The sequence below is a fragment of the Nylanderia fulva genome, unplaced genomic scaffold (genome assembly GCF_048542155.1).
Source record: "Nylanderia fulva isolate GAGA-0341 unplaced genomic scaffold, ASM4854215v1 Scaffold19, whole genome shotgun sequence".
NCBI classification, from domain to species: domain Eukaryota; kingdom Metazoa; phylum Arthropoda; class Insecta; order Hymenoptera; family Formicidae; genus Nylanderia; species Nylanderia fulva.
In genome coordinates this window covers 1,347,262-1,371,913 of record NW_028190161.1, presented here as the reverse complement: position 1 = coordinate 1,371,913, position 24,652 = coordinate 1,347,262, and the positions used below count along the sequence as shown (strand labels likewise).

Genomic DNA, 24,652 nt, shown 5'->3' with positions numbered 1-24,652 from the left:
ATTCGGGCTGATGGCCGTTTGGGGTAGAGAGGGCCGTCTGGCCTGCTAAACCCTAAACCCGGGGGTGGCCCCTAGCGGAAACCTCGGGAGGGATGAAAGTCGGCGTTGCCGAGATGTTTCTGGGCGGCGTTTCAACCCCCGTTCGCGTAACGGGGATGGCTCGACCGTCGACGAATCAGCTGCCTCGGGTGCGAGCACCCCCGGTGAAACGCAACCCTCGCGGGAACAACCGCGGCCACACCCACGTTTCCTACCCCACGGTACCGCCGGGTTATTGAATTAAGCTTATCATTTGATTTTGAGGAGACCCACCAGTCGGTCGTACGGGGCGCTCTTAAGCGGGCCGAAAAACTTCTTCCTATCCGCGGTGTAATCGCAATAATTTGATATCGCTGATCCGATTACGCGTCATAAGCCGCTATCGAGGAGCCCAGCCGGCGGCCCCGGCCCGGTTCTCGCTGAACGCGTCGCCGACGAGAGAGCGGCGTGTGCCGCTTCTACCCTTTCGCGTCTATCCCGGGACTTACCCAAAAGGGCCCAGGAAATCGCGCGCGATCAACGTGGGGGTCCCCGGATCAATCCGCGTAGGATCTCTTGCTCCATCATCGTCACATCTCTCTCGCAACGAGTGTTTTCTATTTTTTTTTTTATTTTTTTTTCCCCCTAAAGAGTTCGTTTACGCGAGAGACATTATTCATCCCTCTATCCCGGGGACGGATCGTCAAATGCGGTAGATCTCTTTCTGTGCGCGTCGCGACGCAGATTTTTATTAAGGGAATTTCCTCTTTCTTCCCGTTTTCTCTCCCGGACGACGAAGTAGTGGAGTAAAAGTCAAGTGGGTTCGATTTCTCTATACATCATCCATGGACTACTCGTATCTGAACCAGGCCGCGGCCGCGGCGGCCGCCGGCTTCGAGGCGTCCAGCTGCGCCCTGGCCGCCGGCGAGATGCAATGCAGCTACGGCGATCTGAGTTCGTGCTCGCAGATGAGCCAGGCGGCTTATCGCTACACCGCGGCACGGGCCGCCGGCTATCCCGGAAACGCGGCCGCCGCCGGCGCCGCCGGCGGCGGTACACCGCTTACGGCCCATCACACAGCGCACTCCCACACCCACGGCCACCACGGGGCCCACTCGACCCCGTGCTCCGTCATGGCCGCCAGGTCCCAGGAAGTCCACCGGCACGCCGCCTCCATCTTCCCCTCGGCTATCAATCTTCAGAGTGAGTGAGCCAAATTGCTTTTCAATTGCCTATTTATTTTTCGCGGATTACGATATGGTACTCGATTGTTCAAGATTTGATTCTTAAGAAAATGTCTGATTTATTTTTGACTCTCACTACTTTATTTTATGATTTAATCTTTAATTTATGGCTATTTTTTCCTTGTAGAGTAGCGATTCTATTAAGTGTCAAATTTTAATGAAACGTTCTTTGCCCAAATTATAGTTTTGGTGGATTATGATGGTATTCGATTGTTCGTACAGAATCAAAATCCTCTCCCTAAAAATTTTAGGTAATTTGTCGAAGATTTGATTCTTAAGACTGTCCGATTTATTTTTGACTCTTACTACTTTATTTTATGATTTAATCTTTAATTTATGGATATTTTTTCCCTGTAGATTAGCGATTCTATTAAGCGTCAAATTTTAATGAAACGTTCTTTGCCTAAATTAATTTTCGTGGATTATGGTGGTACTCAATTGTTGATACACAATCTAAATTCTCCCTTTAAAAATTTTAGCTAATTTGTCGAAGATTTGATTCTTAAGAATGTCCGATTTATTTTTGAGTCTCACTATTTTATTTTATTATTTAATCTTTAATATATGGCTATTTTTCCTGTAGATAAGTAATTCTATTAAGCGTAAAATTTTAATGAAACATTCTTTGCTCAAATTAATTTTTGTGGATTATGATAGTACTTGATTGTTCATACAGAATCAAAATTCTCCTAAAAATTTTAGATAATTTGTCGAAGATTTAATTCTTGAGAGAATGTCCAGTTTGTTTTTGAGTTACACTACTTTTATTTTATGATTTAATATATGGCTATTTTTTCTTATAAACAAGCAAATTTTTCTTAAGAGACTGTCCGATTTACTTTTGATTCTCACTACTTTTATTTTATGTTTTAATATATGACTATTTTTGCCTGTAGATAGGCGATTTTATTAAACATCAAATTTTAATTCTTTGCTCAAATTAATTTTCGTGGATAATGATAGTACTCGATTGTTGATACAGAATCAAAATCATCCCCTAAAAAATTGATGTAATTTGTCGAAGACTTAATTCTTAAGAGAATGTCCGATTTGTTTTTGAGTCTCACTACTTTTATTTTATGACTTAACATATGGCTATTTTTTCCTGTAGACAAGCGACTCTATTCAGCGTCAAATTTTAATAAAACATTCTTTGTCCAAATTAATTTTCGTGGATTATGGTGGTACTCAATTGTTGATACACAATCTAAATCTTCCCTTTAAAAATTTTACGTAATTTGTCGAAAATTTAATTCTTGAAAGAATGTGTGATTTATTTTTGAGTCTCACTACTTTCATTTTATGATTTAATATATGGCTATTTTTTACTGTAGACAAGCGATTCTATTAAGCATCAAATTTTAATGATTCATTCTTTGTCTAAAGTTAGAATTGACTTTTCTTTAATAAAATATCAATAATCTATTGAATTACGAGTAACTAAAATTAAAAAAATTATTTTTGTAATAAAATCTGACTCTGTGCAAATAGATATTGGAGTTGTGTGTATTCAATTTTAAAAAGCTTTATCTTATCAAACTTTTAATTCGACATTTAATTAAATATATTTTTCTGAAAATGAAATTGTAATATTTCCTAGTTTTTTTAAAGAAAAAATTAAATTTTAAAAATTCAGAAGATTTATTATTAAAATGTCATACAGCAAAGAGGAATAGAATTTTCGATGTTTGTACTGATAATTTACTTAAATTTTGAGAAGAACATTTCATGTATTAATTAAGCGACAGATGTATTTTTGTTGCATCTAACGTCAGTGCCATTATGCAAAATTATTCATCTTGATTGGGAAAAATGTCATAATGTGAAAAAGCTCATTATTATCATAATTATATGAAGAACAAATATCTGCATACATTAATCCAATTATATAAAAATTATATATCTTGTTAAATTTTTGAATATAATTTATATTATTGTATATTTATATCAAAATTTTTGTTACTTAAGATTTTTGTGACAATCTAAATGACTCAAGTCAACAAAATAGCTAATACATAAAACATAATTGTGTTGTGTATTAATATTAATATATTATTATCACACAACATATTCTCGTATATTAATAAATAAATAATATTGCATTTGTAATTCCGACTAGCTTAACAAGAGCTCCTTTATTCTCACGTCAATCCGTCGGGCTATGAATGTGCTACGCTTTGTTGTGTTTGTTCCGACGATTTAGAAGGGACTAAACATGTCACACATGAGCGGGGAACTAAGCTCCCTTCGCTCTCTCTAGTTGATAATTGATCCCGATTGAATTTAACATCACATATGTGTTGTTTCGACATGGTACACGCAAGAATGCCATACAAATAGATTATGCAACATAGTATCTGTCATGCTTAAATTAACGTTTTATGAAGGAACCTGGAGTTATAAATAGTTATCAAAACGAAACAGTCATAAGGCTATCAGAGATGACATTAATTGAGCAATGTCTTTTACGGATATATCTCTAACATGATTATTCGATGGAGTTTGGAAATTAAGTTATTTATTTGTAAAGGAAAAAAAATAATTCTTTTAGTTACAAGTTAAACATTTTTAACATTTAACATGTTTATAAAACAATAAAGAGATACATACTGTACGTATGTTTTTTTTCTCTGATAAATGTTATTGCAGGAAATTAATTTCTTTTATTTTATTTTACTGATAATTTATAATTATATTATAGTAATATGTACAATTTATTTTTAAATTGTGTGTGTTCATAATGAATTATGTTTCCAGTATAAATGTAGCATTTACTATTGTTATGATGCTATTATTATTTTGCAGACTATTAATATTTTACTGTTTGTTTGCGGTTGTTTTTATATAATATATACACACACAAGAATTATCTTTTAATACTTATCAACAATTAAGACAAGCATCGTGTTTTTAAAATTATTTCGATTATTATTGCATTATTATTCTTGCCATTGCATTGCAAAAAAAGTATCACATTTTATTCAAAATTGCATATTATTATTATTATAGGGCCATCATTTCTATTTTTACTAATATTTCGCATATTTTTAATTTCAGGTGGTCTGGGATATAAAGCTTATTCAGGGCATGATGGTCTCGCGGAGAAGAGAAAACAACGTCGGATACGAACAACATTTACGTCAGCCCAGCTGAAAGAACTGGAACGTGCATTCCAGGAAACGCATTACCCAGATATCTACACCAGAGAGGAAATCGCTATGAAGATCGATCTGACGGAAGCCAGAGTACAAGTAAGTGCATTTTTCGTTTTTGCGCGATCCCTCTTTCATGTGAAACTCTACATTAAATTCTTAATTAAATTCTACGAAACTTTTTTTGTATGATGGTAAAATGTAAGGTTTCTTGTAAAAACTCCAAGACAATGAAATACGATCAATACGAATTGATCCACATATATATTTATCACAATTATGTTGCGAAAGAGAGAGAGAGGTACGTCCCTTTTTCGGTTTATATATAATTTTTGCATTGTATATCGCGCAGTTTGCTTTATTCGCACAAAGAGAGGGCGGAAAGTTGAGGGTGAGTTAGCCGAAGGAGTGTAGTGTAATTACATTACAGACTCCATTTTCGTTTTCACGGCTACCTACAGGTCGCGAGCTGATGGATTATGCTGTCTAATACGCTTGACGGATTATCATGAACGAAAGATGAACGACTTAGGAATAGTACAAATATTATTGTAAAAATCGTTCCTCGTACGCAAAATTACGATATATTTTCCAAAATTTTTACTGCTATCGATAGAAAAAAAAATTATATTAAATGGCAATTAGTGATCTTTTTGTAAAACAATTCCTCTTGTTTTACACGATTTTATTTACATGGTAATTCTCGGAAATTCGATCACTGCGCAATTCGGGCTTGCAAATTGAGATGTATCTTTTATGTATGAGGGTAATTTCCCCCAAAATTACAGTTGTTTAAAAGAGATAAACATACTAAATTTTCTTGTAACAACTGTCCATAAAAATCAATCATTTTACACAATTCAATTTACATCATTTTGGAATTATTATGCATGCAAATTCATCGCATAAATAAAGATATATCTTTTTAATATATTTCAAATATTTTGCCAAATTACTAAACAATTATTCATAATAATGCTGTTCTCTTTGGACGTTTATTTTTCTTGAACGAAAATTTGCTGGAAAAATTAAATATTTCTATCAATTTTTAAAACTATTAAATATACTTAAATATACTTCAATTTCCATTCATGTCGATATTTGACATAAAACTGAATATAAAGTTACGCAGCTGTATTTAACACTAGACACAATGAAATATTGCATCAATCAAATACTGTACAAGATTAGTGCCTAAATATTACATCAATCAAATCTAAAAATTAACACATTATTAAATTATAATGTGCATTAAAAGAGAAAATTTTATTATATATATTATTGTTACTTATTATCACGTAATTTGTAGAGCATTATGCGACACTGTATATTCTAAAGATTATTTATGTGATAAAATAATAATTATTTTTGTGAAATACTCTAAAAAAAACCGTTCTTCCTCTGCGCGACACAATGAAATATTGCATCAATCAAATACTGTACAAGATTAGTGCCTAAATATTACATCAATCAAATCTAAAAATTAACACGTTATTAAATTATAATGTGCATTAAAAGAGAAAATTTTATTATATATATTATCGTTACTTATTATCACGTAATTTGTAGAGCAATATTTGACAATGTATATTTCAAAGATTATTTATGTGATAAAATAATAATTATTTTTGTGGAATACTCTCTAAAAAAAAACCGTTCTTCCTCTGTGCGACACAATGAAATATTGCATCAATCAAATACTGTACAAGATTAGTGCCTAAATATTACATCAATAAAATCTAGAAATTAACACATTATTAAATTATAATGTGCATTAAAAGAGAAAATTTTATTATATATATATTATCGTTACTTATTATCACGTAATTTGTAGAGCAATATTCGACACTGTATATTCCAAAGATTATTTATGTGATAAAATAATAATTATTTTTGTGGAATATTCTCTAAGGAAAACCGTTCTTCCTCTGCGCGACACAATGAAATATTGCATCAATCAAATATACTGTACAAGATTAGTGTCTAAATATTACATCAATCAAATCTAAAAATTAACACATTATTAAATTATAATGTGCATTAAAAGAGAAAATTTTATTATATATATTATCGTTACTTATTATCACGTAATTTGTAGAGCAATATTCGACACTGTATATTCCAAAGATTATTTATGTGATAAAATAATAATTATTTTTGTGGAATACTCTCTAAAAAAAACCGTTCTTCCTCTGCGCGACACAATGAAATATTGCATCAATCAAATACTGTACAAGATTAATGTCTAAATATTACATCAATCAGATCTAAAAATTAACACATTATTAAATTATAATGTGCATTAAAAGAGAAAATTTTATTATATATATTATCGTTACTTATTATCACGTAATTTGTAGAGCAATATTCGACACTGTATATTCCAAAGATTATTTATGTGATAAAATATAATTATTTTTGTGGAATACTCTCTAAGGAAAACCGTTCTTCCTCTGCGCGACACAATGAAATATTGCATCAATCAAATATACTGTACAAGATTAGTGTCTAAATATTACATCAATCAAATCTAAAAATTAACACATTATTAAATTATAATGTGCATTAAAAGAGAAAATTTTATTATATATATTATCGTTACTTATTATCACGTAATTTGTAGAGCAATATTCGACACTGTATATTCCAAAGATTATTTATGTGATAAAATAATAATTATTTTTGTGGAATACTCTCTAAAAAAAAACCGTTCTTCCTCTGCGCGACACAATGAAATATTGCATCAATCAAATACTGTACAAGATTAGTGCCTAAATATTACATCAATCAAATCTAAAAATTAACACATTATTAAATTATAATGTGCATTAAAAGAGAAAATTTTATTATATATATATTATCGTTACTTATTATCACGTAATTTGTAGAGCAATATTCGACACTGTATATTCCAAAGATTATTTATGTAATAAAATATAATTATTTTTGTGGAATACTCTCTAAGGAAAACCGTTCTTCCTCTGCGCGAGACAAATTTACATGATCTTGCGAGCACGTTGAGGAAGCTACCTGTCACAGTTTCCTCGTCGAATTGCCCGTCCCTCATATGCGTCTTAAGTTACCTGCTCGCGCGAGGACGCAGGTGTCGTAGTGAAGGAACAGGTGAGGCGAGGTACATGGACGGTAACGCGATTAGAAAGCTCTCCAGACACTAACGGGTCCTAAAGTTAGACTTCCCGACTGACGTGCATCACTTAACGCCGCCGAAGTACCTTCTCGCCGAATCTCATTCAGATTATCCAGCGCGGACGAGGTTCGCGGGACGATTTCATTGGCTTTCGAGCTTGAGGAGAGAGAAGGGAGCAATAAATTTAATCTTATCTCTCTTCGAGACGTAGGCGCGGATTAATATAACGTTCGCCATCGATATTATTACATGGCGAGATAGCGAGTCGAAAACTATGGAACCAAATAGTCCGCTATTTGCGTCGACAACTTGATATTCCGACGTGTGTCGGTAATCCACTTTTGCGCGAAGCGCGTGATCGTTTTGGCAACAGCAGTTACTTAAGCTGCCGTTAACCCCTTGACCCTACAGTCTTAATATTTCGTGATTGAGATACAGTACCTATTTGCCAAAAGACGTGAGAACGTGAGGAGCTATAGTCTTGATTGTATGTATTTTTATGTATCATATTTCGATCGAACTTTATAACATTTCGTCTGTGAAATACATACGTAGCTTTCATCGATTTCATTCAGAAAACTGATATCTTTCAGCATTATTATTTTCAGAAAAAGAGAGAGGGAGAGAAAGAAAAAGTATATAATTATAGAAAATTATTAAATTATAATAAAAAACTATATATTAATGATCATTAACTAATGAAAACTATATACCATATATGATCATTGATGTTATATGTTTATGTGAGTATAGAATTTGATTTAGTTATATCTGTGTATCTTCGAACTTTCTATATAGAAATAAAGTTATATATTCAATCTATCTTAAGAAAAGATAGGAGAGAAAGCTATTTCTGGAACGATGATATCATGGTATAAAACATGCATTCTTTATTTTTACTTATTTCTTTATTTACACATTCACTTGATATTTACATATGCTTTCTAATCTCTTTAAATATATTCTCTTCTTGAATTTTTATTTCAATTTCTTTTTACTCTCCTTTTTTTAGAATCTTTGCAAGCTTCTTCCTTTTCTCATTTTTATGTAAATTTCTATTAATGCAATAATAATTTTTTTTTACATAGTATAATTAATAATTTTTATTTGGACACACCTAAATAGTTATAAAATATATGCGATTGTGCAACTGCGGAAACAGTTGTGTAAAATTATATTGGTACTGTTAATAAATATATAAAGTATTTTGTATCACAAAGCATAAAGGATGAAAATTTTGGGATAGAATAACAAATATTTCTTCACAAATATTTAGTAAATTTGTTTTTAACAGTTTGCTGATGATATATATATATATATATATATATATATATATATATATATATATATATATATATATAATTTAAATGCACGTGGATAATTATTTTCTTAATTGACAATATATAAAAAACATTTCAAAGATATCGAGCTGCAAAGGATATAAGAGAATTAATTTATAATAATATAGTTTTCTCTTTCCCTCTCCAAGTTTCTCTATTTTTTACAGGCCGCCATAAGAGAATTTCTCTTTCAATTAAATTTGATTTAATTTATTTCTACGTGCAATTTTTGTCCAAGACAACACTGAACGGAGGACATTTTTTAACTCTTGGTAATCGCCGAATGTATTGGATATAGGAGAATTAATTTATAATAATATAGTTTTTTCTTTCCCTCTCCAAGTTTCTCTATTTTTTACAAGCCGCCATAAGAGAATTTCTCTTTCAATTAAATTTGATTTAATTTATTTCTACGTGCAATTTTTGTCCAAGACAACACTGAACGGAGGACATTTTTCTAACTCTTGGTAATCGCCGAATGTATTGGATATAGAAGAATTAATTTATAATAATATAGTTTTCTCTTTCCCTCTCCAAGTTTCTCTATTTTTTACAGGCCACAATAAGAGAATTTCTCTTTCAATTAAATTTGATTTAATTTATTTTTGTCCAAGATAACACTGAACGGAGGACATTTTTCTAACTCTTGGTAATCGCCGAATGTATTGCATCGCACTTGATCGGACGTGCGCGTATTCTGCGTATCATGAGCTAGGACCGCGCGATAATGAAGCGCGAGATAACTATTAATACTCTAGTAGTTTGCGGGCTCGCGGCGCGACCGCCATCTCTGGCGAGGTTTATCCTCCCGCGGTGGGGTAAGTCCTTTGTCTGCTCGACTTTACCCTCCTCCTGTCCTGACAGGACGTACGGTCCCTCAAGAGTTTCCTCATCCCTTCATTCGTGATTCGTTCGTTCGCTACCGCGAGTTACCCTACTCCCGCTCTCTGTCTTCCAACCCTCCGATTCATCCCCTCGGTTCCTGCTTTCCATCCCTCTCGGTCCTCTATCTCGTCGATGGCGGCTGCTCGATAAAATTTCCTCCCTCTCGCGTCGTGAGAGAGTCATTGGCTTCCTCCATTCGCCCCTCCTGCACATCCTGTCTCCAGAATACTTCCTAATCGGCTGCCATTACTACCCCTATTTTCTCTCACTATCTATAGTTTCACTTAGCGTGAAGTATAAATTAAGTTACGCAGGAATGTTATAACTCTTTTCCTCGAACAATATCTAGCCTTATGTCTCCTTTTTCCCGCATTTAAGATACTTTGTAATCAGTTGTTGTTATTATCTCTATCTTACCCCTTTCTAATTTTGTCTCTAGTGGGAAATATAAGTTGTACATATGGAGAGACCTTTTTTCTTAACCATTATTCATCTTTCATTTCATTGTATTTAATTTGTAAAATAGTAATCCAATCGGTTATAATGATTATCTTCGTATTCTTTTAGTATTTTTAATATCTTGGTCTGAGAGGTGAATTAAATATTTCTCTCTGTTAAATTTTTTGAAAGAGTATTATATGTAGAAAAATTTTTGGTTTTTCCATCTTTCATTTAAAGCACGTTCTAATTTTATTACTGCTCAAAATCGTGTGCAAAGCATTAGAGTTTTCAAAGTAATCAAGACTTAAATATAATAACCATAAATCAGTATGCATAAAAAAAAGATTTGCTAAATATAGTAAAAGGTATAAATATATATTTTGCTTTTGTGGACAAGTTAGACTCTCCATCTTACCTAATACTCATTTAATCTCGAGTTCGTATTAATGATGCATGAAATACGAAATACGCCATCATATTCTATAAATACATATGCTATATTACGATTATATGTTACATATATATTATTGAGTTTATTTTTTAATCTAGTACATATATCTTAAACGATTTCAACATGATTCCAATAGAAAAGAATCTACTACAAAGTATCTGCTTGGTACAATATTTCTGACGTTAAACCAGTATAAATTGGAGCAATGCTCCTCTTATTTTCTCATGAAACTCGCGCGTCGGTTTCTTCGAGCGAATCATTTCTACATCAAATTTGTAGAAAAAAACGCAAAATAGATTCGATATTGTTACGTTCGATGATCGATCGAGGATATGATCGCGGCAGAGAGTTTCACGAGACATCTTAAGAAGAGGTAAAACGTGCTAGATCGGATTACCTTGCAACAACACAAGCAGGCTCTAACGGATATCGGAATTCTACTTGGCAGAGCGCTTTAGGTAGGAGCGCATAACTAAGTCAGCGTGCTATTAATAGTCAAGATTCTCTCGAGGTGCGCGTGTAACATCGCGTAGAAATATCCCGTCGCTCGTCGTTGGCGCGGCTGACGTCGATAAAAATATCCGAAAGATGATTGAATTTGTAACATTATCCGTTGCATTATGCAGCGGTTATAACTTGGTAGTCGCGCATGAAATCGACTGTTCGTTCACGGTACCCGAAACGGCGAATGAGAATGTTTCCGTAAGAATGGCGCACTCGACGAACAAAATATTGGCAAAAATCGAGCAGTGATCATAAAACCCGATATCAACGTGATAAAGGAATTATGGAAAACTGACATAAATTACGCTATTTAATGCGTCAATGTCTGAAAATTTGTATAAAAATTTTTACAGTCTAAATATGATGCTACAGAAAACAAGAAACAAATAATCTATATATCGTTCGAAAACTTAAATCTAGTATTTATATTATTTTATATTTTTTACGTTTTTATTTATTATCTATATCCAGATTTATAATTTAATAACTCGAGAGAGACTAATATAAATTTATTTAATATACAATTAAAAATATATATTTCGTTATAAAAAAATAAGCACAATTATTTCATTAGATATGTTAAATAAGAACACGTAAGAATAATTTATGTTAAGGGAAATAAGAATAATTAGGCTACTGTTAGAAATAATTTTATACCGCACGTTCGATCACACCTGGATTGGTGTCAACATATTATTGATGACATTAACGTCCCGCATTATGCAATATTGATAAATCAACTCTACACACGATCCTTCTATGCAATACTAAAGTAATGTCTTTCGTCGAGATTATTACTCGCACTGCCAATATCAATTTTTGAACGAAAATGCATTTAAAAAACGCGTTACTCGTTTTGACAATTGTTGATAATAGTTTTGCCCGTTCCAGAGGAATATTGAAGTGAGTTTGATCGATAGAAACGATCACGATACTCGAAACCATTTCGCTAGTAAAACTCGTATCCATGAGACAATTGGTGTATTTTGTAGATTCAATTTCTCTGGTTACTGTGTGAAAGACATGTACGATTACGTCACATTTATTTTTAGAATGCATTTCATAGCTTTTTGTTCTCTTATCTTTTATCTTTCTGCTCTTTTGTAATTATATTAAATGTGTGCAGCAGAAAATACACATTTTATAAATTTATTTATCTATAGATAAGAAGCAAAGTTTTAATAATTTTAATAAATTGTTTCAGATTTTTTCTTACATTTTTAATAAATTGAAAAAGAGGTAAGAGACATTAAACATTATTTTTATTACGTTAAAAATATATTACTCTACATCATATAATTATTATATTATAGAATAAAAGAATAAATATTATTCTATAATATTTCTTTTACTTTAAGTTGACCATATGACATTAACTCTATGCATTATATTAAAGCATTTGATGACATCGCTTTGATAACAATTGCTGTTTGCGTTAACGAAGATTATTCGTTAAAATCTCGGTTAAACATATTCACTTCGACTGAATGATTTAGAATCTCTGCGCTTTTGATTCTAATATGCAAACTTTCTCAAGACTGGTGATCTTTGTCCCCTCGGTTCATCTGTCTTCGAGGAGACAGTCGTGAATCATTCAGTGATTGAATTATTACTTAAAAGATCCTGCACCACGTTTCCATCTTTTGCGCCGCTTCGGCAATGAGCATGGCACGAAATTAATCAACGTTGGCCCACATTTCTTTCGATTGGACCGATGCCACGCAACACAAACCGCGCGTAAAGAAACGAGACGAGCTTCCGATTACTAGAAAACTTGCCTCCATCGATTTCAAATCTGTCCATGTTACAATAATGCAGTTTTGTCTCGTTGTAACATACCAAATGTATAACGTATTAAAGAAGTGTCATATTTCTCTCTTAAGTCAGTATATGAAAAACTTTGGATAATTTTTATGCATATATAAAAAGAATAAATAAATATGTAACAGATACAAAAGATAACGTAGTGAAGTGTTTTAATTTTGAGAACATTTGATATAATTTTTTAAATCGTTATCATTACATATTAAATTTTGTCCGGGAAATTATTTTGATAATATATGTATAAAATATTTCTAAATTTTATAAAATAATGCATTGAAATATAAACGCGTGCTTTAATATAATGTAATTGAATTGATATAGATTGGCTTCTGTCCTGTAGCTTCTTGTTTGCCTCATCTTGATAAATCAATTTTTTATCAAGGCAACATATATTTGCCTCACGCGTACTTGTAATCGGGAGTGATTACGGAGTAAAATAATAACAACTTGCAAGTGCATATATTACTGACTGCATTCCTGCGACTGGATTATAACTTTCACAGATACGTGTGAAATATTACATATTTGGCAGGAAAATTTATGAATCTCTGCGTTAGAAGAAAATTAGATTTGCGCAAACTAAATTACAATTAGCCAAGAATTTTACATTTGTTCCACTACATTGCAACTGCGATGAGCCTTATGTGTGAATGATGCTTCGGACTTACATCGTTACATCGCACATCCCATTGACTACGGCGCTTAGGCCGTCGCGTGGCGGCACGTTTCGCTGCTCTGAGTCACATGTCACCCAGTATGAATTACAATTCCATTAACGTAGTTGAGGGAGAGAGAGAGATAGAGAGAGAGCTGTGCATAATATGGTACAAATCCGCTCTCTCTCTCTTTCCATCCTTCTTTCTCTCTCTTTTTCCTTGTCTAGATTGGGATGTCAAATGTTCGGGGTGTAATATTGCGAAGGGAGCAAGGGGTGACACAATAGCATTCCAATGTGGGACAGGCGATCGAAGTCGCGTTTTTCGCTGCTAATGAGATTAATATTCACCCGCGAACACAGATCGATAACGAGATGAACGGCAAACACGAGCTTTCGCAAAGATCCAGTTACGGTTTCTTGTATTGTATAGATAATATATTTGTGTATCTAAAAAATAAGGGTATTTGTATTATAAAATATTCATTTTTTAGACACTTTTATAAATGTCTTAAAAACCCGAGATACATATATTAGACAAGAGAATTGTGTTTTTGCAGAAAGTGTCTTACGAATAATAATTATTGAAAGTATATTTATTAAGTATTTATAGCTTGCATATTTAGGTATTCAAAGTATAACAATATTAAATTATTATTGATTTAGTTACAGGATTTTATTATAGATGTGGATAATTTAATTGAATACCATATATAAATACTTTAATTAATTTAATGATATTATTTAGCGATTATTTACTATTTATCGATTTTTATAACAATTGAATGACTATCATTGCGCAACAGTCAGATCGTAACATATTGCTTTTGCTGTCGCATAGACAGCAAATTCACTCGTGTAAAAATGAAAGAAATGATAACATTTTCTAAAGTCGTTATTAAAGCAGAGGATATATTTTTTATTTTTTATCGTTACGAGATTTAGTGTCAACAATCAGTTTGTTATATAGATAACTAATGTAAACTTAGAAGAAATATGTGATGTGAATGAAAAATTGTAATTATACAATATATATATTATTTTTATATCATTACATAATACTATTTCTACTCATAAAAAAAGCGATATGATTACGAGGACTAGAATTAGCGTAAATAATTTGTACATTTTCCATTAATTCGGCACTTGTGAGCTTCGATGTAAGCATTCTGTATTTACATGAAAGTGAGTATTTGGGGAGACCCACGTACAAATTGAAAGTTGGACAGAGCAATTTCGAGACCTCGGAAATACGAGGGACTTAGTCGAAAAATCAACGTGAATTTCCTTCTATTCCTCGGGATAGGATACATCGCTGTCAAGTGAAACAAGACGTCCCCTTGTTTCCTGCGGGAAAGTGAAAGACAGAGACAAGCACAACCGCGATCTCGTCCTCGAAAGGACGGAAATGGAGGAAGGAGAAATTGGAAAATGGGAGGAGAAATCGAACGACGAAAAAAGAAGGCGAGCGCGAGATCTTGAGGGAGAGACAAAAAGAAACGTGAAAATCCAAAGGATGCGGGAAAAACGAAATGGAAAAGGAGGGACGATTTTGAGAGAAAGAGATATAAGGAAGGATAAAAATAGATAGAGTAAAGCTACAAAATGTTGAGGAAAAAGGAAAGAGATAGGTAGAGAAGAAAGATGAATACCGAGAACGAGAAGCGACTGTAAAGGGAAGAAGGATGCGACGTCTAAGGGATGGGAACAGAGGGAGAAAACAGGATGGAAAGGAAGAACAAGGGGAAGGTGGAGAGACGCAGGGTTGGGAACTGGGGTTGCTGCAGTCGGCAGCAGCACCGAGGGATGAAATGGGGAAAACATTCGCCCGGGCTCTGGCGGCTGGTGTCGGGGCTGGGCTGATACACAAGGGGCCCATGCCAGAGTGTGCGCCGGTAATTGCGAGCTCTATGTAGATCCACTTACAGTGATTAAAAACTGTCCTGCTGGGTATCATCCGCGGCGGAACGACGCATCAAGGACGTCCGTCCGGGAAAGAATGAGAGGAGCGAAACGACCAGAATGCGCGCCGCCAAGAATCATTCCGTCACGTTTCGCGGCCACGTCATTTCGTGCCTTCTGTTCAGCAATCTCCGCGTCTATCTGCCCTCGGATTCTTCCAATCCGATCGCCATGTTTTGAGAAAGCAAATTGCGATATATGCAATATATTTAAGCGCACCTGTCAGATTACGAGAAAATGAAAATTTTGTGCTTATTGCGATACAATTTATTCAATAATTGTTCAAAAGCGGGAAGACTAGTTTTTTTTCTTTTTTTGGACAAACTTTACTAATAATATATATATATGAATTTTAATTTAATATATTATTCTTATTGCAGCAATATTAGAATTACAACATTATTTTATATACGTATATATATATATATATATATATATATATATATATATATATATATATATGTGTGTGTGTAATATTATTATTTTGAGAAGAAGAGAATGAAGAAGAAAAATGTCTTTCAAGAAAAACTGATTTAATCTTGAAGATACATTTTACGGCTAATTTAAAATTCTTTTTTAATTTTAGAACCTGTGTTAGTAATTTTTGTGTAAATAAGTAAAGAGTTTTGCAATTAGATATTCAGTGTTGCATCTTGAACAATCCAATTAATGTATTTTATAAAAGCGAATTATGTGCAAAATTAATCAGATTTAATATAATCACTTTTCTTGTACTCCGTTTTACTGTATCTATTGTATGCGGAAACTGCAGCAGTCCAGACATTCAATTAAGGAAATAAGTTTAGGGTGAAGGCGCATCACGCTGCCATCTCAGTCTTAATTACGATTTGCTCTGCGTAGCACGGAGACATTTGCTTTTATTGGTACGATCGTCGAAATGACTCCATTACAAATTAATTACAGATACGTACCGTAAAACTTAATTCTATACGAAATCAATATTTTTTTTAAATTGGAAATAAAATCATTATTTATCATACTTTGACACAAACTGTTTTCAATCGTTGAAAGATAATATTTTTAAACCGAGAAAGTGTTGTGGCTTAAATTTAATTATTTTCTTAAAATGTATACTTTTGTGTGTGTTGTAATATTATATAAATATAAAATTTATTTAAAATGCCTTTAGTACTCGTTGTATATAATTTTATGTGACTTATATCTCAATTTTTATCTGTAGAATTTAACCAATTTACAATCGGTACTTTTTAACAAAGATTTCATTACGTGTTATCTTCTGTGTAACTTTTATTCAATTTTCTCATAATTAAATTTGAAAGAGAATCCGAGTTGATTTAAAATAAAGTACAGAATGGTAAGACGACATACGCTTTATAAAAGAGTTCGCATACGCATGCTCGAGCTCAGTCGGATTGCGTCGGAATAATTATGTTGCAGGATATATTTTGTCGATGCCGAATTAGATCGAACCGGGGTCAGAAGGCAACCGAGCGAAATCCGCGGTTAACTGGCTCGAGAAGGGAAAATCACGACGGCGCCTAAACGCGTAGGGTGAACCGGATGGATAAGCGTAGCACAAATTGCACGATCGTGCGGTGCTTCTGTAGAATTCCTAATGCTTCGACATTTACTTTGATCGGCATCAATACAGTATTTAGTCGGGGAACCAAACAATATCGAGGACAAAAATAACTATATTGCTAGAAAACCGCTTTCAAGTGTTTTAATATCTACGAATGTAGAAAAGTGTGCATACCAATGCATATATTATTTTATTCACACAGTCACTATGAGTTATACAAGTCAGTTAAAATTATCTTCAATGAATCTTGAGAAGCATGAGTTTTATTTTTAAAAATATGGCATAATTTTACTTTTCAGATTTCAAAATTCAATCATCTTTGTATTTTTAAGTGAAAAAACACATGTTTTTTCGTACACTTAATACTCTCATGACAAAGAGAATTAATATATGAAAGAAAAAAATATGATTTAAAAAAATCTTGCAATCTTGAAAACGCTTTCATTTAATATAAAAAATATAATAATAATAATAATAAAATAATAAAATGAGATAAAAATATAAACGTATCGCGCGCGCGACGGCTTTTGAAACGCATGATCGGAAAAGAGCGGAGGGTAAAATTCCCACACAGAAAGAGAGAGAGTTCCCGTATATAAAGAGGCGATTAAATATTTATCCAGAAGGTGCCGGACATCTGTCGATATGCCTTGTTGCACTTTATTTTGGCGCGGTATATTTGTTTAACATTAACGCGCGAGAGCGCGCGCTCTCTCTCACCCTAATTCGCGTCGTCGTCGTCGTCATCACTTCTGCAAACAACGGCACACATGGTCTACGGTCTACTCGAGGTTTGGTCCATGGCCAAATACGAATTATTAGCGTTGTCTTTGGCATGTACCGCGGCGAGCATGCTTATGACGTAGCCAGCGATCGAGATAACTTAAAAAAAATTAACAATATATATACTTTCAATTTGGATTCGTCTTTTTTTATTAGAAAGACAGCTAGAGAGATTAATTGAATCCAAACTTTTGTACCCTTCTTGTTCTTTTTTTTAACTTACAAGCTCTTCCGTTCATCTCTCCTTAGGAAAACGTTGAGAGAAGTGGAGTCGTGCCGCTGTATATTAAATAAATAATCGCTATGCGTTCATTAACCCTTAGTCCCGACTCATGGGTGGTTTGCGACCCAAACGAACAAGTGATTTTTCCTTAGGTACCTCCATTTCTTAATAACAAACTATATAAAAAAAATAATTTTTATCGAAATATTATGATTGGGACTTCAAGTTGAAGGTTGCAAGAAGCTCCATAAATTTCTTCAGACATTTTAAAGCGTTTTTACTCCAAATAACGCAAAGACGCAAACGACCCATGAGTCGGGATTAAAGGTGCCGAAAAAAACCGTCGGGACTAAGGGTTAATTTTCTAAACCAGAATTTCTCTTTCCTCTCGAGAAGAAGTCCATAATCTTCTCAAAGAGCTTCCTCAAATTGATTCCGCGTTATTTTTTTTTTTTTTTGCAAACTCGCTCATCTTTTTTTCATCATTTTATTACAATAGATGACGAAGGCGCGCGCGCGGGTGTAATCAATTTCAGATTAATTAACGCGACGCGTACGTACACGTACACAGGCATACTCGCAACGTAGTTACGACTCGAATTTCGCGAAAAAATCGCCACGCGCGACGACCGACAGCAACAGCAGCGGCGGCGGCGGCAGCCAGCAGCAGCTGATAAAAATCCAATAGCCCCAGTGTTTGCCAGCCGGAAAGGGCAATCACGTTCATCATGGTGTCCTGCGCCCCCGCCGTCGCGGTGTCTCCCTTCCACCACCCCCAACCATCCCCGTGCGATCTCCCGTTCGCTCCGAGCAGTTACGTCCTACGAGCCCTAAGCGTAGCCGCCCCTGGAAAATCCGGGGGTGGGATTCACGTGCGCGCACGTTGAGAAACGAACGTTCGGAGAGTGACGAGGAGGGACGGAGATTGAAGGGGATCGTTGCACCGCGTAAGGGAGCCAAAGGGGTGGGAAGGGACGAGAGGGATGGAGGGGTTGAAGGGGAAAAGGGTGGATGAGAGCGGCAGCGCCGCCGGTCAGATAAACGCTAAAGCAAATAAATCCGCTACTTTAACATGCAGGTCACCGCAGGTGTCTGTTTATTTTATTCGTTAAATATTTCATTTGGCCGGCTAGGGCCAATTACGAGCGCGCCGAACGTCCGGTTGCGCTCTGACGAGCGTCGAACTCTGGCGAATCGCGACGACTCGGCTCTCGCGCGATATTCCCTCTCGTTTAGCGATAGAGAACGTACTGTATTTTGCGACGTAACGTTCTCGTCATGAACATCGCGAACTTGAGTCTTGTTAAATGTCTAACATGGCGGTCGAATCATTCAGATCTATGTGAGCGGAAGCGTAATTCAATATTTTATATTTCCAATCCATAGTGTATTAAGCGTTAATTCGCGTTTATATTTTACGTTAGTTTAATTTATATGTACTTGAATTTTAATGGTACCTATATCAAGTCGTATTGGCTGTTGAAGGTATTTGATTTAAATTTCTAATCTAATCAATTTTTGTGTTACCCTTAACGTGTATCTCTTCCAAGGTATTTCTTTTAATAAAATAACATTAAAAGAAATTAGATACATTATAACGCAAGAATAAAAAATGATGGTATTAAATAAAGGAGTTGTGTGTGTGAATATGGATCTTTGATAAAATATATTATATAAAATATTCGAGATTATATATTATATTAAAATACTTAATAATTATATTAGTTGACATTATACTCTGAATGTTAATCACTATCGTATATTGCTACCACATTGATTTTTTCTATTTTTTATACCTATACACGGAGAGAACTTTCTCTTAGAATTTACCCTGAAAATCACGGTAACAATATGGTGTTGGAAAAATTTTACAAGACTTTCTCCGACTAATATTTGCAACAATAAAAAATATTAACATGTACATAGTAAATTTAATCGAACATATTTTTTTGACATCTTATTGTGATAGATGTTAATATTTTCATCGCGGTAAACTCAGAGAAACTCTTATAAAATCCAGTTACCATATTCCCGCACGATTACTTATATTTTTGGGGCATATAAATCCTAAGAGAAAATTCTCTTCAGTGTACAGATAACACTGAATGATTTCATCGCGCGAAGGCGAAAGAAGCCGGAAGAACGGGACCTAACGTTGGTCGGGCACCCTTGTCGCTGTTCCAGGTGTGGTTCCAGAATCGGCGCGCCAAGTTCCGCAAGCAGGAGCGACTCGCCCAGCAGAAGTCGACGTCACAGAGCGGCCTCGGGGCCGACAGCGGCGCGTCCAGCCCGGTGACCGGAACCGTGAAAGCGGAAGGACGCTCGCCCAGGAGTCCGGCGACGCCGCCCGGCAGCTCGAACAGCGTTCTCTCGTCGAACGAGATCAAACCGATCGCTAACCAGAGCCTGGTGAACGTGAAGCACCACGCGGACGGCGCCGGAGACGGCGGCTCACCGAACGCTCGCGGAACCAGCGGCGCCGGCAGCGCCACCTGGGGCTCCTGCAGCCCCAGGCCCTTCTCGGCCGCTTTGCCGCCATACCTGCTGGACCCGCTGCCTCTGAAGACCGCGAATCTCTATTAAACCTTCCTCGGCCTATGGCCGTGTGTAAATATAACTGAGAGCACGTCCGTGTTCGGAGAGCGTTCGCAGAGTTTTTCTCTCTCCCCAGGTAACAAGCTGACGTCATCGACGTCAAAATGACGTCATAAACGTCAAAATGACGTCTTTTTGACGTCGATGACGCCATTTTGACGTCAGCTTGTTACCTGGGTCCCCTGGACTCCCCGATTTCCCGCACGCGAATCGATACAAAAAAAAAAAAAAAGAACCAGAGGTATCCTCGAGAAGGATCCTCGATAGGACGCGCGCCGCACATATTTTTGACAAAGATACTTTAGGCAGTCGGGAAAACGGGCAGATGTGGATTGCTTGCTTGGAGGCAGCGTCTGCTGAGGTCTACGTTTCCAGCTTGATTAGAAGGCAGAGTGTAATTCGGATGACGCCAGGTTGAGTCAGTAGAATCAAGATCGAGGTAAATATCATTTAGCAAATTTTGGTATTTAATCATTGGTAATTATTGCCAGGGTTGGGTAATATAAAAACTAGGTAATTAGTTGAAAGTTAAAAAAAAGTTAATAACTTTTAATTCAGCTCAGTTAATTTAAAATGTATTAATTTTTAATTTTAACTAGTTATTTTTGACCTTAAACTTATCAACTTTTTTCCTAAGTTAAATCTTTTTATCTCTGAATACCATTACTGTTTTTTTTTAATTATAAATGTTTATTTTTAAATTAAAGTATTATTAAAGAATTAACAAACAAAATTCTAATTTAGTATAAATAATGTTTTTAAAAATTAACCTTTGATTTAACTTCAGTTAATTTAATCTTAACTTAACTTTAACTGAGTTAATTTTCTCTTCATGCAGCTTTCAACTTAACTAAATTAATTTTATAAGCAACTAATTTTAATTTAACTTAGTTTAAAAAAAATCAGTAACTTTCCCAACCCTGATTATTGTATAGAGAATTGTTTAGAATGAATGGGATACTATCTTTTAAGTTTTTGACGCAGAAGAAATAATTCTTGAAGCTTCGAAGAGTCAGAGTGTATTATGCTTGTTTTGCATTCCTGTGATAAGTATAGAAAAATATTTGATTAATATATTATATATATATATATATATATATATATATATATGTATGTATATACATTTCCTTGATAATCTTTTGTATTATCTTCATCTATGTTGGCGTATTTGTAGATAGTAGTGTACATTTCATCATATAAAATTATTTCTGCGATCGATATTTTATCATACAGATATCGCATCGTATTAATTGACAAAGTAATTTTAAAAGGAGGTATAACTTGGGAAACGCTGCTTTAAAGTATCGCTATCTAATTAAAAATCGAGACTACAAGTCCAAAATAATATTGGAAGTGAAATGAATGAATTTAAACTCGGATTCAAATGTCGATTAATAGAATAATAGAGTTGCGAAGCATCACTCTAATTCCATAGCTTTAATTTATTGTAAATAAATTATTTTCCCGAAGAAATTTCTAACGAAGCAATAAGATTGAATGAAGTCAATTCATTTGCGACATTAGATAGAGCTATTGTGATTAATAATTCAATCGTAAGATATATAATCTGAAAATTTAAAGATCATTTTCATTTACTTATCCCTTTCATTATAATTATATATATATACTCAGCTTCATATATTCAAAGCGATAAAAACGCTACAAAGTATCACTATATATAATTTCCGAGGGATGTTAAACTCTCGTTTCTAGCCTCATGTGCTTCTCATCTCTATTATTTTCGTCGATGATGCCGAGGTAGAAGAAACACAGCGTAGAATAGTATCTATAAAAATACTATTAATCACGCAGAGATGACACACTGGATTTAACTGACACTTGATTTACTGAGATTTACATACTGAAAAAATTATAATCATATCGCGAAAATCTGCTGCGATATTTATTATGTAACAAGTAGCAGAACACACACAGTATACTTCCACAGTAAAATCCTTGATACAAATATCGAGTGTACTTTGCATTGATTTAATGCGATTCCAACGACCTGTCGAATAGTTGATCGATTAAAGATTGGGACAGCGATCAATAGACCAGAAAAGAGAAAAACGAAATTTTACTTGATGTCGAAATGACTCTCGATATATGAAACTCGTTTTGTGGTAAATTGGAACGGGAAAAATTCTGACAAAAATATAAAATCAATTTCCATTAATTAATTTCCAATCAATTCTAAATTAATAGAAATTAATTGAGAATCGATGGAATATTTATACTAATTAATCAAAATATACTTTCCATGTCTGCATCCAAAAAGAAACTATCTGCAATCCGATAGGCAAGATCGAATTCGATTAAGATTTTGCCAGTTCAACTAACTACTAATTGCATCAATTCTATATATATTTTTGTTGCAGAACTCTTGTTGCAGCTGTGATTTGTTAATTGATCTTCAATTCGGCGAAAAGAACAAATTTAGACTATACTCAGCAAAGTCTATAAAGAAGGTCTTATATCGAGAATCGCTGTAACGCGAGAGCGAGAGAGAGAGAGAGAAAGAGAGACGAATAAATGAAATTCGCGTTAATTCGCAGATCGGCGGAATTCCTCTTTAGGAAATTAAGATAAATACATACCGTCCTGTATGTCTCGTACCAAGAAGAGCGAGGGTACCTGTCTTATCACAATATATACGATGTGGACAATTTCGGCGACGGTGTGACTCGTTCGTCCTGCGCCGATTAACGAGCGCACCTTATTCTGCATATGTATAGTTTACGACTGAATCTATTTTATAGTGAGATGTATAAATGTACATTAGTTAAGACGAAGGTATGTATAGTTCACTCAAAAGCATTTTTCTTTTCTTTTATCGAGACTTTCGTCAAATCCGCCTTATCTTTAGAGGACCGGCCATCGTATCTCAGTTACATATATAGCCGAATGTTTATTACGATAATATTAAATTCGATATTTTAAATTATTGCTCTGTTGCAATTTCTCACGAAACAAAAAAATTAATTTGTGTTCCGATATAATATATTATAAAATTTCATAAAGTATTAAAATCTGATTTTATGATCGGGAGAAATCGGCATCGGATATTTAATAACGAATTAGAATTTATTATTATTCATGAACGCAATTAAAAATCTAGAGATAACTGCAAAAAAGAGACAATACGCTTTGTATTTTCGCAGGAAGGGCGTTAGAGTCCTCTGAAGATTAACGGCAATAGCATACGGAAATTTCTATCGTGTCCCGAGGCAATCCATATCCCAGTTCGATAACGAATGTGATTTTTTAACACGAGACACTTTTACAATACTGCGTATTACTGGCGCGTAGCAAGCCGCACATTTTCACTCGTCCGGGAAAGACGCGGATTATCGATTACACGCGACGGCTACGAGAAGGGAAAGGCTCATCTCCGCAAGCCAGGAAGCGTTCGTGAACTCTGAACAGCTTCGTTGCTCCCGCCATTATTGTTAAGATTAACGAATGGTAATTATCGATATGTGTGAACCGGAAACTTGTACAGTTGTTGCTATAAATATATGAAATTAGTGTTTTACACCATATTCATACTTACTCTCTCCGTTCAAATTACTCTGATTCATACAAATTTTATTTCAGATAATAAAACGCTCATTTTATTTCAGATAATATAATATATCGTTTCTATTATCATGTTATATTTTTATATTTAATGTTAATTCTTTATATAAATTAATATGCTTGTTCTATGTTTTTTTTTTGTTATTAAATTATATAAATATTTTTTTGTATACCTATATTTAATGTATTATATATTACAAAATGTTTTACTTTAGAAAAAAGCATGAAATTTATACGTTTTCAGATATACTATATTAAAAATGTAAGTCGATTATTTAAGTTTG

The 24,652-nt window shown here is 34.3% G+C and overlaps 1 protein-coding gene across 2 annotated transcripts; it reads left to right on the top strand.

The window, feature by feature from the left end:
* The first annotated feature begins 299 nt into the window (after positions 1 to 299).
* LOC114936115 (uncharacterized) lies at positions 300 to 24,331 on the top strand. 2 transcript variants are annotated; one of them, XR_003820657.2, is made up of 4 exons: positions 300 to 1,221; positions 4,320 to 4,513; positions 20,379 to 21,228; positions 23,168 to 24,331. XR_003820657.2 is itself a non-coding variant. In XM_029309140.2 (3 exons), exons 1-3 carry the CDS (start codon positions 864 to 866, stop codon positions 20,775 to 20,777), a joined length of 951 nt encoding a protein of 316 aa, XP_029164973.1. In that variant the 5' UTR covers positions 300 to 863; the 3' UTR covers positions 20,778 to 24,331. The 2 variants fall into 2 exon arrangements, 1 of the variants encoding a protein (XP_029164973.1); XM_029309140.2 differs by having other exon boundaries at positions 20,379 to 24,331.
* Positions 24,332 to 24,652: the final 321 nt, after the last annotated feature.

Bases quoted from the DNA above. Each gene is read 5' to 3' on its own strand.
- LOC114936115 (XM_029309140.2), top strand. From the start codon at position 864: ATGGACTACTCGTATCTGAACCAGGCCGCGGCCGCGGCGGCCGCCGGC. The intron at 1,222-4,319 runs GTGAGTGAGCCA...TTTTAATTTCAG, and splicing joins CTCGGCTATCAATCTTCAGA to GTGGTCTGGGATATAAAGCT. The intron at 4,514-20,378 runs GTAAGTGCATTT...TCGCTGTTCCAG, and splicing joins TGACGGAAGCCAGAGTACAA to GTGTGGTTCCAGAATCGGCG.